Raw genomic sequence first — 18,553 nt, forward strand, 5'->3', positions numbered from 1 at the left:
GACACAGTATTGTCTTTTAGTTTCAATCTTTCTGAAAATACAGTGTCAAATTATGCCTTGTTTGTAAACAAAACCACAGTAAAATGAAGTGAACAAAGGGCCTAGTTCTTACTGACATAGTTTGGCACTTCATTAAAAAAGTCAGTCAACTAAAGTTTATCCTTTGGTTTCTGCATATACCTGCCTTTGCTGCTCTCATGTATGAATCGGTGGGCGGGGCTAAACAGGCAGTGATGTTGAAGCAGGCATTGATCTTCTCATGCAGAGGTGGTGTTTAGCCACACTATTACATCAAAAAGTGGCACATTCCACAAGCTGTCGTTTGGCTTCAACAAAAGCTGTTTTTAGACTAACGAGAAAGTTTTGAGTTCTGAAACTTACATAATCTTTTTAGAGCACAAGGACTTCTTATATATCAAAAGGAATTTTTGTTGTACTTGCGTTCCTTTTATGAAAATTAACCATTGTTTTACTACAAATAAAACCAAAAAACATGGTTACTATAGTTAAACCAGGGTAACCACAAATTAACCATAGTTTAACCATGGTGTTAGTCAAAGTTATACAAACTGTAATCAATATGCCAAAAAACCATGGTTACTACACTTTTACTAGCTATAATAAAACCATGGCTATTTTTCGTAAGGGTTTGTCTCTGACTACTACTGCATTTTTATACCGCTAAATGCCCAATAAAGCAGTTCTCATTTACATATTTTCTGTTTCTGAAATAGTACTTCACTGTAACCTGCAGTCACTTCAACTGAATTGCTAAAATCTTTAATTATACCTGCAATACGCTGTTATACAGCGGTGAATATACTTTATTTTCTATATCATGCAGCACAAACGCCTGTCTGTGTATGTGCATATTTACAGACGAACTACATTCATGTTCATATGCCCACAGACAGTCAACGGTGATAGGTTTTTGGAAACGCTGTTTTACTCATTCATTCACAAGTCTGCTGCGGTTTGGTCCGTTGAATGTGCAGCTAACTAATAATGCTGGGTACACACTAAAAGATTTTTAAAATCTTATAAGATCTTCAAAATGTGAGAGACCACAAACATGAGGACAAAAAAAATCCTAGATTTAACCGTTTTGCTCCTATAGTGTGTGGTGTGCCGCGATTTGACAAAGACAGCACACCACGCACCAACAGATTTTCAACCAGAGTCCTGACTGTGAACACGGGAAATCTCACAAAATCTCTTGAGACTTGAGAATAAACAAGATTTTTTTTTTATTGCAATTTTAGAACAAAGAACATACAAGGGCAATAACATATAAATTACATCAAATACAATAATAAACAATACAAAATAAATAAAAGAAAAGAAAAGCAATAAGAAAAGTACATTTAATGTATAAATAAATAATAGTTTTAAGGCTTTAAAGCAATAGCAAAGTCCCAGTCTTTGGTAATGGCAGGAAGAAATTGCGATGATAGTGTCTAAATCCTTTTGTGCTGCGCCATGACTGCGTTTGTTATGCATCCGTCTTCTGTCAGCTGGCTTTCTGATTGGATATTGTTTCGTTTCACGTGATAATCTCAACACCATATGGCGTTTGTCCTCAGGGTCCACACATCAGGATTTCTGATTCGCGATCGGGGCGCCTCCGACATTCTTCCGAGCGGATTCAGTCACTCTTAACACACCTCACACCACAGGAAAATCTGATAAGATAATCTTTAGATCCACCAAGATAATCGGGACATTACCTAGGATTGTCGGAAGGGGAAAAATCGGGCCAAAATCAGCCCGATTATCTTGTGGTGTGTACCCAGCTACGAAACCGGCGACATTATTCTATGGAATGAAAGCTAAGGTTTTTCCAAAATGTCACTAGTTGCTATATGATTGTCTTACAAAAAAGTAGGTAAACACTGCAACATTCGTGCGCCCTGCATGTGTGTGTGCCACGAAGGTCTGAGTGATACGAGTGCACTTGGAATACAAAGTGGAGGCGGAGTCCGGACTTTGAGAAGCACTGATGTATAGTGCTGAGAATGTACTTCTTTCATATATGCGAAATGGACATTTTAAAGGAAATAAGTTAATTGAAACTAATCAAAATGAGAACAGAATCAAATCCAGAGCTAGTGAATCAAAATTGAATCATGAAATAAGTATCAATATACCCATCTCTACTTATGTGTACCATATTCCTCACTGCAGGCACCCACACATGCAGACACATGACCCGAGTGGAGCTTCCCTGTAACCTGCACATAGACGCCTTTTTAGGACATGTGCTAGCTGCTCCAGAGAGATGTGTTCAGCCTGATAAGAGTGCCCCCGTAACACGATTACAGCTATGACAAGGACAGTGATGGTTCTGTAATTTTATTAGACAGAAGCGAATCTGCAGCAAGGTGCAGGTCATCACTTTAAAGGGGAAACAGCACAAGCTGCCCAAGAGTTCAGCTTCAGAATACCATCTGGAGCTCAATGATACCGTCAGTGGTTGACTTCTGTTCTCTGGTGCTGGAGTGAGTGTGAGAAGAATCCATTCGGAAACTACACATCCGAAACGTTCAAGAAATTTCTCCTGTGAAAATTGCGAAGATAGCCTTTTTTTAAAATTTACATCACATGGTTCTTATGTTCGTGTTCATATCTTCAGTGGTTCGCAGTGAAGCTCTGTTCAGCGTAGTGTGTGTTGCATGTTGATATTGAAGGAGTCACTTCACTCTCTTCCTTTCTGAGGGGTAAATGGGAAATCATTACAAAGCTTGGAAAGTGTCCAGAAAGGGGTTTCCACGGCAACAGAACCACCGTTCCCATCCATCCCTTTCCGTCTCTCTCTTTCTTTCCCTCCCTTTTAGGGAGTGATGTGTAAGTGTGTCGTGTCCTCATTCCAGGACCTTCGTTCAGTCACTCACGTAGACGTGATGATCATCATCATAACGTTTATGGATACATCCAAATGTTTCACATATTGAACTCAGTTCGAGCCTTATATAAAGATGATGAGCCATAAACCTTCATAAGTGTATATGTGAGCATGAATGACGCTTTATGCTTTCATAAGCATGCACATAACTTCATAAATATGTAAATCAAGATGATAAGCCACACACCTTCATTAGTATGTGTGAGAGGCAAGCTATGCTTGAGAAATATGCCTTGAAGTCATTCGCAGGCATTGCAGCGGGCAGTGGGAGTGCGTTCTATTTATATCTAATAGCACATATGTAATCACAGTTTCCTTCTTAATTGAGGCAATTGAACCCCACGTTCTCCATGAGGATGTCAGGAGAAAAAAAGGAGAAATCTTGGACTCTCTCCAAACACATGACATGGACATCAGTTCAGCCACATATGAGCCCGGTTGAAATCTTCTCACTTACTTGACCATCCTGCTGCCATCACCAGAGGCCTGCTGATGTCCTTCCTGCAGCCGGAACAATAGTAGCAAGCAGCAGCTGTCTAAACAAATGTGTGTAGTGGAGTCTGTTGAGTAGAAGTGATTTGACAGATTCTGGTGTGTGTTCTTGTATTTTCTGATTTTGATGTGATCATTTTTGGCCTTCTGTCTTCTGTCTGTCTTTTCTTGTGCTGGATGCTCAACCTCTGAATAGTTTGGTTGCACCCTCAGGGTATCACGTAAAAGGAAAACATCAGTCTAAAAGAATAGAAGATCATGCAGATTATCGGTAAAGAGCTGAGACGCGAAGATCATCCGATTGCATTAGCTGGTTTTGCTTGTTCAGTCTTTCCATCAAGGGCATGTTGAACATTGTAGCATTTTTTTATTGCTGATATTAGACTGTTTAAACTTTGGTGTACTCAATGAATTCTTATGTGTCTGTAGGGGTTGGTAAGATATTTTAAAGATTTTGAAAGAAGTCTCTTCTGCTCACACAGGCTGCATTCATATAATCAGAAATTATGTTTTTTCAATATATTTTATCATTTATTTCTGTGATGTCAAAGCTGATTTTTTTAGTAGCATTACTCCAGTTGTCAGTGTCACATGATCCTTCAGAAATGATTTTAATATGCTGATTTGGTTCTCAAGAAACGTTTCTCATTATTATCACATTTGGAAAATGGGTGCTTCCTACTTTTTTTGTGGAAACTCTGACCCCCCCTGATGAAAAACATATTTGAAATAGAAATCTTTTGCTACATTACAAATCTTTACTGTCACTTTTTATCAATTTAATGCATCCATGCTGAATACAAATATTATTACTTTGCTTAAAAAAATTCTTACTGACCCCAAAATTTTAATGGTAGTGTACCTCAACTGAATACAGTCCAGTTCAGTTTTTACATCTGCATTCTTCTTCAGCCTATACTAAAACACTGTGACAGTGTTTCCTGCACTGCTGTGCAATGGGATTCCAACATTACTAAATCTACAGTACGACTCCTGAAAGACAGCTGTTTTTAGTGATTCAAAGCCATAAAGCACAACCACTGTACAGTAGTTTGATTCCCAAATGGATTACTTTTATAAATTAGTCCTTTATTGTTTATCAGAACCATACAGCATGACCTATTAGTCCAACCGATTCTTTTTAATGTCCAAACAATACAGAATGACCGGTAGTCTGATTCCTGATTGAATGAATTATGAAATGGTTAATTTTGGTGAAGTGAAGTGTGGCCAAGTATAGTGGCCATACTCTGAATTAGTGCTCTGCATTTAACCCATCCAAGTGTGCACACAGCAGTGAACACACACCCACACCGTGAACACACACCCGGAGCAGTGGGTATTTTGGTATTGAGGGTGGAGAGAGCGCTGGTTATTCACTTCCCCCCCACCAACAATTCCTGCCAGACCTGAGACTCGAACCCGCAACCTTCGGATTACAAGACTCTCTGACTCTCTATCCATTAGGCCACGACTGTCCCTAGTTAATCAAAAACATACAGTGTGTCATGTGTAGTCCAATTAAGTCCCAAATAAATGATGCTTATGAAGCACTTCTTTTTAAATAATCAAAAACAAACACACTTGTTTGTTTGGCTATGGAACTGCATTTATTTTTTTTCCAAATATTTCTTCCTCAAAACAACAAAAAAATAATTAACCGTTAAGGATTTCATTCCTGTTTATTCTTTCTTTTTTCCACTTTTTTTTCACACAGATATGCATATTGTTGTTTTATATAAGATATTTAAATATTAGGACAAAACATTTCTGAAGTTATGTTTATGGAATGTTCTGACAACCTTATTAAGATTTCATATAAATTTTCAGGTTACACTTTAATTTGATAGTCCACTTTAGACATTCTACTAACTATAAGTAACTTTGTAACTACATGTCAACTAACTCTCAGAGTAGACTGTTAGGGTAGGTAAGAAAATTGGACATTTTAACATTTAACATAATTTTGAAAATAACATTTTGGTTGAAAATAAAGTTAGTATAACACTGTAAGAATTTTTTTAACCTTTCAATAACATTATAATCACAACAAGAAAAATAGGACATTACAATGTTGTAGAAACATTTCAAAACACAAAATGTGTTACCTGCTCTTCCTATAGTTTTCAGTTCAAATGCTGTATCTGTCGCTCTCTCAGCCTCTCTCTCTCTGTGTTTGGGGAGGGGGAACAGCTGTATATCACTGCTGTGCAAACAGTGTGTGTGAGTGTGATTAAAGAGCGTCCCCCAGGCAGCCTGTCGCCCACAGCACCCTCACAATCTGCAGACCACACTCAATATGCAAACCACTACAAGTTTAGTCTTGATTTTGATTTCTCAAAGTGCACTGTGTTTGATCCAGAACTGTTTGACAGTTTGTGTTCCCTCAGATTTTTCCTAATAGTCCAGTTTCAGCAGACTGGGCTTGAGCTGAATCCGGTCCTTAGAGTCTAGTTGTCATTTGTGGTGTTTGCGATATGGGCTGTATGACATGTACATATATTAGACGGAGCAGCTGTACCCTGGTAATTGACTGAGGGGCTCTCTCTCCTCTCATAGCACTGCTGACTGAGCTAAAAGGCTTTAGTGGCTAATGTCAGTGAGTGGTGCGTCTTAATCCTGTTGAGAGCGCAGCCGAGGGTGAAATCCTTCTTTGATTATTGCTTGCTATCGTTGCCTCTTTCCAGAAAACAATTTCTCTGCAGACTCAACCGCAGAAGCAGGAAATCACCGGCAAGACTTCCCACCCAGGGCATAATGTGTGCTCTGCTGCACCTCTGGAGAAGTAGGGAATATGGGATTGGTGGTTGCAGATGTTTTATGCCTGTCATACACACATATCCAGAAAAGCCAGAAAAGGTTGAGCAGCATAACTTCTATTCTAAACTACAGTATATAATCCTCCTCCATTGTCCAACAAACCTATGGAGTACTATAGTTTGACCCTCTGCAGTCCAACTTGCTCTACAGCATTATTAACCTATGTGCTATTAAGGTACTGCGAGTCAGTAGGGAGCCCTAATTCGGGCACAGAGTTAAGAATAGTAAGGGATAGTTGTCAATGGGAATTCATACAACGGAGGGTTCAAACTGTAGCAGGTGTTAATATAGGCATTGTGCGTGAGTGAGTGAGTGTGTGTGTGTCTGACAGTATCTGAGGCATGCTGTCATTCACCACAGACAAACACTCTGACTCATCCCTTGGTACATAAATTAAAATTTTTATAAACCATGAGTCAGATAAAGCTAAACATATTTGGGTGAAGGAGGGCCTGCATTATTTATAATACGCCTTCCTGTTGCTCAAACTGTAGAGCATCGATTCCCACGAACTGATAAAATGTGTACATTGAATTTAATATAAGTCACCTTTGGATAAAAGCCAAATGCAAAATGCAAAATCAGAAGAACAGCAACAAAAATGTAAATAAAAAACTTTTCTACCATTATATATTAATATACAATATAATAAAAAAATAAGCATGAATTCACCCCTTTAAAGACCTTAACTTGTGTTATTTGATGAGATAGGAAACTGTAACTATAAAACATGTGACCCTGGACCACAAAACCAGTCATAAGTTTAAATTTTTCAAAATTGAGATTTATACATCACCTGAAAGCTGAATAAATAAGTGTTCCATTGATGTATGGTTTGTTAGGATAGGACAATATTTGGCCGAGATACATCTATTTGAAAATCTGGAATCTGAGGGTGCAAAAAAAAAAATCAAAATACTGAGAAAATCGCCTTTAAAGTTGTCCAAATGAAGTTCTTAGCTATGCATAATACTAACCAAAAATTACGTTTTAATATATTTATGGTAGGAAATTTACAAAATATTTTCATGGAACATGATCTTTACTTAATATCCTAATGATTTTTGGCATAAAAGAAAAATGGATCATTTTAACCCATACAATGTATTTTTGACTACTGCTACAAATATACCCCGGCGACTTAAGACTGGTTTTGTGGTACAGGGTCACATATTTAGAAATGTCAATTTGTTTAATTTATTTTAAAAAAATTATGATTAAAGTTGTGATGAAACAGAGAAGCACCATCTCTTTGGATTTTAATTGGATGGAGGCAGATCTGAATTTAAGCTTGCAGTCGATGGAATGATTGAAAAAGTCTGGCATACAGTGCATAACCACTAGAAGTCTGTTATTTATATGAAGATTGATTTAAAGATTACATAGTCAAAAAAGCTATATTTTTCCCAAATTGTTCATAAAATAGATTTGATGAAATGGATGTTTAGAAAATTAGACATTTATAAAATAGATACAGGCTTAAAAAATCATGGATAAATTGTTTGCATTAAGTTCAGTGATATGCATTTATAAAATAGACAACGAATTTCAATTTCATTCAACTTTGTGTTACATGAACGGGCAATATTGTGTAATTTTTAATCTGACACTGAATAGAATAGCCCCAAAAGATCTTTCAGCCAATAGAATCGTTTAGGTGCCCAAAGGGGGATGGGATTTTACACAACACCTGAATATTCCTTTCAGTGAGCTCTTTTGTGCTGCTGATCCTTCCGTACACACACACACACACACACACACACACACACACACACACACACACACACACACACACACACACACACACCAGCCAGGTCTTCCCTCCCTTTCAATCTTATCTTTAACTGACTCTTTCTCAGCATCTTTTATCTTCACTCTGGGTTTAGTTTTCTCCCTCTCAATTGTTACTGAAAGAGGATCAATAATTCAAGAGAGCAAATACAATGTGAACTGTTTTTTACATCATCTCTCTGAACAAGTCATACACATACTCTCTCTATCATAAAACATAATCTCATGTCATACTTGTTACAGAAATGTATTTGTGTTAAAGTAATGTTTTAATAATGGCCTATGCATAATTTCTGTAAATGCAGTGGATTTTATGTATGTAGTATTTTTTTTTGTTTTCCTATCATTGCTGCACTAATATAACTTTTGTTATTTTGGTGATTTATTTTAATTTTAATTTATTTATTTTCTTAGACCTGGCCAGACCAATTAGCGGACCAAATCAGGGTTAACAAGACCTTGCAAAAGCTTTCTCTTTGAGTGTTTTTTTTTTCATTGCTTTTATTTTCTTTTTGAATCACACATTGATCCTATTTCTTTGTTTTTCTGCACTTTTTCTCTATGTTGGTGCTTGTTAATCCCATAGCTGTGTGCGATTGCACACGATGGCATAATCCTAAAATCTTCAGATTGATCAACTCTTCAGTCTCACTGATCTCTTTTTCTCTTTTGCCAGCCAACACATTTCAGTGACTAAGAAATAGTCAGCATGCACTCTACTCAGCATTCACCTACTTCTACATATGAAGCACTATATATACCTAAGCGTTTTAATTCCATCCGGAGCATTATTCATAACCTGAATTTACATTCTAAACTGCTGACAGCATCAGCTTCATTGCTAACATTTCATTCCCATTGCATATTGCATTTAATGCTCTGTTCCTGTTGATTTATCTGAGATGGCACTGTGATTGTAGCGCAGTGTTGAAGTCCCATGGGTAAAAAGTGTGAATGAGGGAGAGAGGCCTGCTGGATTTGAGAGGTTAAAGGGTGAAGGAGCATGAGAGAGAGAGACTGCCTCGGAGTGGAGTGCTGCTGGTTAATGAAGGGTGAAGGAGAAAAAGACAGAGCAGAAAGAAAGAACAAGTACTGCGGAGAATATAAGTGTTCATGTTATCGCATTATTTTTTAACATCTCTATATCAGCAGAATTCCCCCTGCCATCCTGATGACCGCATTAGTCCTTGCATATTAAATAGTGATAAATTCAACTGTGATGGAGCTAAGTTCTTTCTGTCTCCTGTAATGTTTGAGATGTGATTTTGTTTGGCAGTGTTGGCATTGAACTGGCCCAGTGAGACGTGTAGCTCTGTTCTTTAGTCTCAAAAAACTTACCTTCTTTTCTTTCCGTTTCAGGTGCTTTTGTCTGGACTGATCGGAGTGGTGTCATGGAAAAGGCCCCTTTCTTTGGTGGTAAGAAATTAAGTATAGTAAACTAATAAGCATGTGGTGTTTTTTTTTCTCTCGTGTAAGTGCGCGTCCCCTGAATATTCATCAGATTTGTTCAATTGATATGGGATTTTTTAATGGTCCATTCTACTCATGCACAATATTAAAATTCTGGTTGATATGACAAACCAATAATTACACTAAAAGTAAAAAATGTAGAATTAGGATTTTTTAAAGAAGTTTGAATGTAGTTTCTTATGCTTAACAAGGCTGCATTTATTCGAACAAAAATACAGTTAAAGCACTAGTATTGTGGCACTGTAACAGGGCGAACGAGACGAGAGACTTAGTCAAAACACAAGCAGGGTCAAAACACTAGCAAACAGGTATGGCACAGACGAGAAACAAGAATAATCCAAACCAGACAGAGTCAGTCAACAGCTAACGTTATCCAGAGGGCTTGACAAGAGGGGCAATCCAGAAACATGAGCAATAGTCCAAGTGAAGCACAAACAGAGTCAAAATGGCGAGACAACGGTAGATCCAGGAAACACAGGCTAGAAAATCAGAAGCCGGTTCCGTATAGCAGCTAAAACTAGGAGAGTGCTATACGCAGAACAATACTGGAACTAAACAGAAACACAGAATGGCTTGGTAAGGCAGCTAACACTAGGAGAGTGCTATACTCAGAACAATACTCGGCGATCTGTGCAAGGAAGTCCATGGTTTATGTAGGGTGTGTGATTGTGTGATAGTTCTCAGGTGTGAGCGTGTGATTTGTGAAATGGCTGCTGGGAAATGTAGTCCGGTGTAAATGTGAACCAGTCTGTGTAATGTGAGAGTCAATGTGATGGAGGAGTGACCTCTGGTGGCGAGTGAATGGAAGTCCATGGACCTGATTCATGACAGGCACATTATGACAATATACATTCACTGCCCACTTTATTAGGTACACCTTGCTAGTACCGGGTTGGACCCCCTTTTGCCTTCAGAACTGCCTTAATTCTTCATGGCATAGATTCAACAAGGTCTTGGAAACATTCCTCAGAGATTTGGGTCCATATTGACATGATAGCATCACGCAGTTGCTGCAGATTTACATCCTGTACATCCATGATGCGAATCTCCCGTTCCACCACATCCCAAAGGTGCTCTATTGGATTGAGATCTGGTGACTGTGGAGGCCATTTGAGTAAGTGAACTCATTGTCATGTTCAAGAAACCAGTCTGAGATGATTTGAAGATGGGTACACTGTAGTCATAAAGGGATGGACATGGTCAGCAACAATACTCAGGTAGGCTGTGGCGTTTAAACGATGCTAAGGGGCCCAAAGTGTGCCAAGAAAATATCCCCCACACCATTACACTACCACCACCAGCCTGAACCGTTGAGACAAGGCAGGATTGGCCCATGCTTTCATGTTCTTTACGCCAAATTCTGACCCTACCATCTGAATGTCACAGCAGAAATCGAGACTCATCAGACCAGGCAACGTTTTTCCAATCTTCTATTGTCCAATTTTGGTGAGCCTGTGCGAATTGTAGCCTCCGTTTCCTGTTCTTAGCTGACAGGAGCGGCACCCGGTGTGGTCTTCTGCTGCTTTAGCCCATCTGCTTCAGGGTTCAACATGTTGTGCGTTCAGAGATGGTATTCTGCATATCTTGGTTGTAACGAGTGGTTATTTGGTTATCGTCCACACAACTGCCGCTCACTGGATATTTTCTCTTTTTCGGACCATTCTCTGTAAACCCTAGAGATGGTTGTGCGTGAAAATTACAGTAGATCAGCAGTTTTTGAAATACTCAGACCAGCCCGTCTGGCACCAACAACCATTCCACGTTCAAAGTCACTTAAATCAAGTCGTCTTCACCACATCTAGATGCCTAAATGCATTAAGTTGCTGCCCTGTGATTGGCTGATTAGCAATTTGTGTTACCAAGCAATTGAACAGGTGTACCTAATAAAGTGGCCAGTGAGTGCAAAATAACTGTTATGTTAATGTAGGGTAGACTGAGTACAGTAGAGACGCTTTCTGCTTTTTTCATCACTCCACAAAAACTAGATGCTGAAATGAAGTGATTTTTCACATGATATTAATTTAGTTTGTGTACTAAAATATCATAAATTGATAATAGCCATAAGTAGTTTATATTTTCCACAATTAGCTCATAAACATGAGATGCATTTTTGTCTCAACTGTACCCATATGGTGTACAGTTGAAACCGTAGCATGATACAATTGAGACACCCATTCTTAATGCTGTAAAACTGGCTAACCATTTACATTAAATGTAATAAATTACAAAATTACACTTTTAAATAATTACATTTTAAAAATAAACTTATTTATTTGCTTTATTTAATTCAGATTCAGTTAAACAAAACAGGAACAAATATTTAACACTACAAAAATATATGGCAAACGGTACAAATGTAAACATAACAGTAAAAATAACAATATACATACCCCTAAACCTACACATCACTCTAAACTTTCTGTATTTTTACATTTTCAATCATTCTGTGTGATTTATAAGCTTGTTTCATCATGGGGACCTTAAAAATAATCCCATAAGGTGAATTTACTGGTATTACTATACTTGTGGGGACATTTGCTCAATACAACTGGTATTGTCTACATTGCTTACAAAATGTAGACAATACCAGTACACAAACGCACACAGCCTCTGTATGCATTTTATTTTCTATGATTGAACTGTTACTGTATACAGTACATAGCAACCTAAAGGGTGTCTCAACTGTACCCATTTTACCACCTTGTATATTTCTTAAAATGCTATGTAAACATTTTAACATTCATGTTAGAAAAACATGTCCATTAATAATAGACAGTTGAAATATCACAAATATCATTTTTTAACAGAATTTGCATAGCATATGTGTAAATATGACTTTTATCCTATTATCATAACACTGTACAGCTAAACATCATGTGAAGCAATAGGAGACCAATCCGGGAACAGTTGATACACTGTGTCTCAACCGTACCCCACTGACATGCTCGCACATTTCTCTAGATTATGAAAAGACCTTGCATGGCACAATGTCATAAAATATGTCTATTTTTAGAGCACAGAGTAACGTTTGCAATGATATATGTTAAGTTTAACAATCATAAAAGATTAATAAGCTATTCATTGTGGAAGGGACATGGTGAAATGAAAATCTCACCTTAGAAAAAAAAACTTCTGCCAATATCTTCGGAGTGGAAAGACTCAAATTTCCCACAATGAAAGAGAACAGTAATACACATATGTGGAGTAAACATAGCTCGGGGGTTCTTGTGTATGCAAGTTATTTAAGGTGTATCAACTGTACACATGTCTCAAATGTACTCAGTCTACCCTAATGTATTTTACAATGCAGTTTATTCCTGTGATGGCAAAGCTGGATTTTCAGCAGTCTTCAGTGTCATATTAGAAATCATTTTAATATTTATTCAAATGTGTTTGTATAAATAAATTATTAAACTACTAAAAAACGGAAAAGTCATTTGAAAGTTTTTTACAGTATGAAGAATGGATAATCATTTTGAGATTTGCTAAAGATTAGATTTAACAGTGTTGTTAAATTATTAGTGTTTTTAAAGATTAACCTTAACTCAGTATTAGATGATGGTAGAGGCATTCTAAATGTAAAAATAGACGAAATTAACATGTGCAATCAAATACTGATACAAATATTGGCCAATAATAGATATATTGTGCATCCCCAGTTTATGTTTAATGTTCAATGTTTAGCAACCCCCTAGACGTGAATATATTGTTACATCTTTTGGGATTCTATGTTCAATTTTATCTTCCAAGATCTTTAGCGATTTGTTTCTTCCATTTGTAATATACCATTACCAGCACGTGACATGCACATTTATGTTAGACTTATAGAGGCTAATTTTCGTCTTTGCCCTCTGCCCTGTCTGAATTTTGCAACGGATTTGTTCGGTTGTGTGATGCTAAAGCATTATCACAGTGAGCACTATCAGGAAGGAGCTGGAGGGATTCTGATTGCCTGTCATGTAGTGCTCTGTAGACAGTGTGAACGTCTGAGTTGTTCATGCACAGATCCAGCCTGGCAGTCAGTGGAATGGGAATGGGATGTAAAGTATATGCATTGGGTTTTGCTCTGTTCAGCCAGCCGTTCTGCTCATGCATAATTGCAGCAGGGATTGGGCATGCTGGCTGAATTTTTCATGCCTCTTGTTCTGTGGGATCGGCTTGCTCCGGAGGGAGCATTAACGGAGAATGTACAAGTTTACAGATTGCAAAATGGGTGGGATGTTGTTAAATCCTTACCCTGACACGTAAGACAAATGCATACACACACAGACAATTGCTCTCAGCGATTCATGCAATGGCGGACACAGCTCTGTATGTTAAAAGTACAATTCAGCCAAAAATAATCTTTTACTTATAGCCTCATGTCGTTAGAAATGATTTTCTGTCTTCCATAGACCACAAAAGAAGATGTTAAGTAGGATGTTCATGCTGCTCTTTTCCTTTCAGTAAATGAAAATTCTGTAAATTCTGTCAAAAAAACAAACAAAAAAACACCATAGCATTGGTCCATATGACTTGTGCACTGTATTTCTATTTTAAGTGGTCATTGACTGAAAATCTTGTAGCTCTCAAATGTCATGTCATAATAACATTGTATGGAAAAAACAGCATTTTTTACATTTTATGTAAAATGAAAAAGACAGATTTTTATTTTTATTTTGTAGTGAACTATACCTTTAACTAACCTTTGAACAACTTTTATTTTTACCATATCATCAACACTTTCCAGCACTGCTCTGATTCAGACTAAACATTCCTGTCTGCCTCTAGAAATCATGAGCAACATGTTAACTCTACTCATGCGATGCCTTATTATTTTAAACCATTTGAGATTTGGCAAAAAAAAAAAAAGCTGAAAATATACCAATATTGGTGTTTTTCCTTTTATGATGTGGCATGTTTTGCTGTTTCCCCAACTTGTTCTTCTAAGCCTGATGATTATGCCCTTTATATTTTAGCTTATTTCAACATATTTTCTCTGTTGCATTATTTGTATAGTACCCACATAATGTCATATTTCTCCTCATGTCTGGACTATCACTCTGGGGAGATCAAGATCTCATTAGATGATTATATTTTTCTCTCTCACTATCTGTCTCTCACTCTATCAGTCTCTTTTTCTCTCTTTCTCTGTATGATCCCCTTTATCTCTCTTGCTCTCTCTCTCTTAGATGTAGTACACAAGTCTAGATCAAAGAATGAGATGAGTTACAGCATGAGATGTCTCTCTGTGGGATTCAGGTAAACACGCCATTTTATGACAGAGATGAAGTACTGTAGTTCAACAGCAGACCCCAGACTACATCAGCACGAGGGAACGGACGCTTGAGTAGTTTGTTGTTTATCTCCACAAATGATTTCCTCACACTCAAATTCCAGGCTTTACTTCAAAATGCCTGGGCATTTGACTATATACTATCTTGCAGTCTAGGAAATGTAGAAGTGGTCTGATGGACAGGTCTTGTAAAGGGATCAAGACTGGCTGACATCCAGAGGAATCCCTCCCAGCTGTAGCCTATTACAGCACTGAAAGCAAAGAAGTGTACAGGACTGACAAGTGGGCCATCCGGAGTGTTTTCTCCTGAATTCAGAGACGTCATTGAACTTGATCTCAGGGGATTGCCGATCAGCCGGTGAATTCCACAGTCTTTCCTCGTGGGGGCAAGTGTCTCCATTCACATGGGCCAGCGATGATGATTGAGTTATCAATAGGGCTCTGTCCATTCAGTCCCATAACACGGGAAAGCGTGGCACAGTTGAACGCTGTCAAGGTAAAGAAAGATTGATGAGGCTCTCCTCCTGCATGCCTAGCAGAGGGGGGAATTAATCAGCTTTTAAAGGTGTCTGACCGAGAGGGAGGGAGCAGGTGAGTAGCCACATTAATTTATTGCAGAAATGAAAATGGCAGGAGAACACAGTGTTCACATTGACTGAGGTTTAATAAACAGTCTCATCTTCGGTACAGTATGGTGCAGCAGGATAGTAGCTAGTCAGACATTTCTCACACCAACGAAAAGTTGACCTTGAATGAAAAACAGGGTGAATGAACTTGAAAGGACATTGATTGACGTTCATTCTCATGTGTGCAGCACTGTAGACTGCATTGAAAAGTGTGTTATCTGAAAGATTATTTAAGATAGAATTGCATTAAACAATATTTTCAGAATAATCTAAAGAGAAATTCCAGCTAAATGACGTACAAAGCCATGAAAACAACAAAGCAGCCCTTGAATGGATCTATGACTTTGCACAGATGTGCGACAATAATGATCACCATAAAACTGTGGTTAAAGTGAACCTGGATCCCGCTTCATGAATTATTTAAGCTTGTTTGTGTCCTGTTTGTCTGAATTGATTTAGATTCATTTTGTGTGTTTGGAGGGTAAGAATGATGCACTAGTGGGACTGAAGGCATGTAGAGATGCCCAGCTCTGCTCCTCATCAATTATTAGTTTTCATTAGGCCTGTAAATGTGCTTTTTTCTCTAAATGTCTTAGTGAATTGTAAAATTTGGTCACAATTAGATAAAATTTGATTCCTTTGGTACGGTTCATTTTTCAAAGTATGCCGAAAAAAATTAAATAATGGAAGGACAAAATGTGCACCTTTTTAATACATCAGAAATATCTGGATTTGGTGGATTTTTACAACCGAAAAAAAAAAATAAAAATAATAATAATAATATTTATGGTCTTTTGGTTCAGTATGTTGGTTTAACCACTGCATGAGTGGAACTTCATTAGAAAGTTCTAGTTTTATATATTGTTACTTTTGATAAGAAACAAAGTCTCATCTTTCAAATTCTGTACATTTTATCAGGAAATTCAAACAATAAATGCCATTTTGACGCTCTTTGATTTGGTGCCACAGATTGCTGTATAAATGCCTCAGAGTTATGTGCAATCACCCCCTTCTCTTTACTATAGTTTTTACGTGAAATAAACATTAACACTCAATCAGTGTTTCAACCACGGAAAGATATCAGTAAAACATCTCCTAAACAAAATGTCATGTAGCATTTCATTTACCTCAGGCAAGTCGTCAGTGCCCACAGCTCCAATTAGTTCACTAGAAAAATTAAGAGCATTTCAAGAAATAGACTATACACGTTATATTTTACTTTAACTGTTAGTGATGTCTTAATTATTTAATGTATGTATAAATCTGATATTATTCAACCCTTACCAAAAAGTAGTATACGTTAAGTTTTATTAAGTATACTTAAATAAAGTTCAAGTATATTTTAAGTATACTTTGTATAAATATCAGTGTATACTTGTAAGTGTACTATTTCAATACTCTTGGGACCAAATTGGCCCACTTTCTAGTTTAAAAGTATACATTTAAGTATACTTTACATATAACAGCAGTAAACTTTGAGTACACAACTAGTTTACATCAAAGTCTTTAGCTTGGACTGCAACTATACTAAACGTGAAATTATAGGCATACTGACAGTTTACTAATTAAATTCTTGTAGTAGCATTTTTAGTACACTTTGAAGTTTAGTCTCAGTGAACTACTAGCTTAGTAGTTTTATACTGAAATTATACTCGTTAATTTTTTCTTTAAGTGAACGTTACATCATACTTAAGTATACTACTATGTCCCTATTTAGGTATTAATTTGTATATATATCTATGAATATCTGAACATACAAAACATCAAAAGAACAGAGTATCTGCTTGTAAACAAAAACATTTTATTCTAGCTTCATACATTCTTTTTTTAAAAAACACTTGAATGTGGTTAAGTTTCATAAATAAAAAAATAAACAACATTTTGAACAAAAAGCTGAAAAAAGACTATGCATTGGATTCAGAATGATAATCAGAATGTAGATGGAGTCAATCAACACCCCAAAGCTTCACAGTCAATATTACCTCTTCATTGGTGACATTTTATTCCATAATGTTACACAGTTTTGATGCTGTTTTATACATGTGGAAGCATCTGTTGTTTCGGTTTCTTCTTCACTTGTGTTTTTTTGGAAATTCTGTACAGAAGACGTTTACTAGCGCCCCCTACCGTATAACAATGAAAACACGGATTCTAGGAGCATAAGTATTGCTCAAATATATTTATACTTTTTCTAAGTATAAATCAAGTATATTTAAATGTCATTTTTTAAGTATATTTCTGAGAAGTACATAAAGCCATTTCCGAGAAGTAGACTGAAAGTATACTTTTTGTGAGGCCAGTTATGTTTAATAAGAGGTCAATGATTTTGAATGTATGTATATAGACCTACTATACTGACTGCTGGGAGGAACATGGAGCAACCATGTTGTGAAACGACTTTTCATTGCTGTTTTTTTCCCATGTTCTTCTCTGCTTTTGCATTCATTAACCTTTCCACTGACAGATTCCAGCCACATGCGTGCATCTGTCTGCAAACTATGTGATTAATCTGATGCCTATGGGCCGCTCTGAGACGGCAGTGATATTACTTTCAGAACAGCCTCAACCGCTCTCAACTCCTCGTGACCCTTATGATATTTACCCTGCACCACACATATGCTGTACTCCTAAACATTCCTTCCTCAAGGGCATGCGTGGAGTTTTAGCTGCCTCCCTCCTACTGGTCCAGTTGACTAGGTTGAAAATTGTTTGCTTTTTCTGACTGTTAATCTGAGTTCCTGTCTTTTGTTTGGCGATTTACCTGTCAGTGTGAGAATTGGGGATTCAATAAGCTCTTTTATATTTCAGTCTGATATTGTTTCAGATGTTTTGAGAACTGAACCTGAGGTCCTGGATTAATATTTTATGGTGTTTGGGGTTGTTGTAAGGATGAGTTCTATGGAGCGCTGCCAGAGAGTGTGTGTTTTGTTTGCATATATGTCCCAGGAGTGGAGTGTTTCCTGGTAGAGTGAGTTTGTTCAGTTTCTGAGCAACTCTTTCTCTGGCTTCTCTCTGTCAGTGTATTGCTGGAGTTCAGGATTGTGTTATCCTGAGGGAGGAGAACGAGTGCCCTAAAGTGTATCCCATTATTGACTCTGTACAATAGTAGTTTTCAAACTGTTATAGGCAACACAACCCTGGAAACTTACAAAAAAATATAAATGCTATTCAAATTCA

The 18,553-nt window shown here is 37.2% G+C and overlaps 1 protein-coding gene across 1 annotated transcript in view; it reads left to right on the plus strand.

Moving 5' to 3' along the window:
• LOC306869282 (protein ENTREP2-like) overlaps nt 1-18,553 on the plus strand; it is a gene marked incomplete at its 5' end in the record, with an annotated part of 110,081 nt that overhangs the window by 34,414 nt on the left and 57,114 nt on the right. Inside the window, one exon of the mRNA XM_079415973.1 lies at nt 9,365-9,421. Coding sequence (XP_079272099.1) covers nt 9,365-9,421 — 57 coding nt within the window. The remainder of the gene's footprint in view (nt 1-9,364; nt 9,422-18,553) is intronic.

The sequence above is a fragment of the Barbus barbus genome (genome assembly GCF_936440315.1).
Source record: "Barbus barbus genome assembly, chromosome: 1".
Classification (NCBI taxonomy): domain Eukaryota; kingdom Metazoa; phylum Chordata; class Actinopteri; order Cypriniformes; family Cyprinidae; genus Barbus; species Barbus barbus.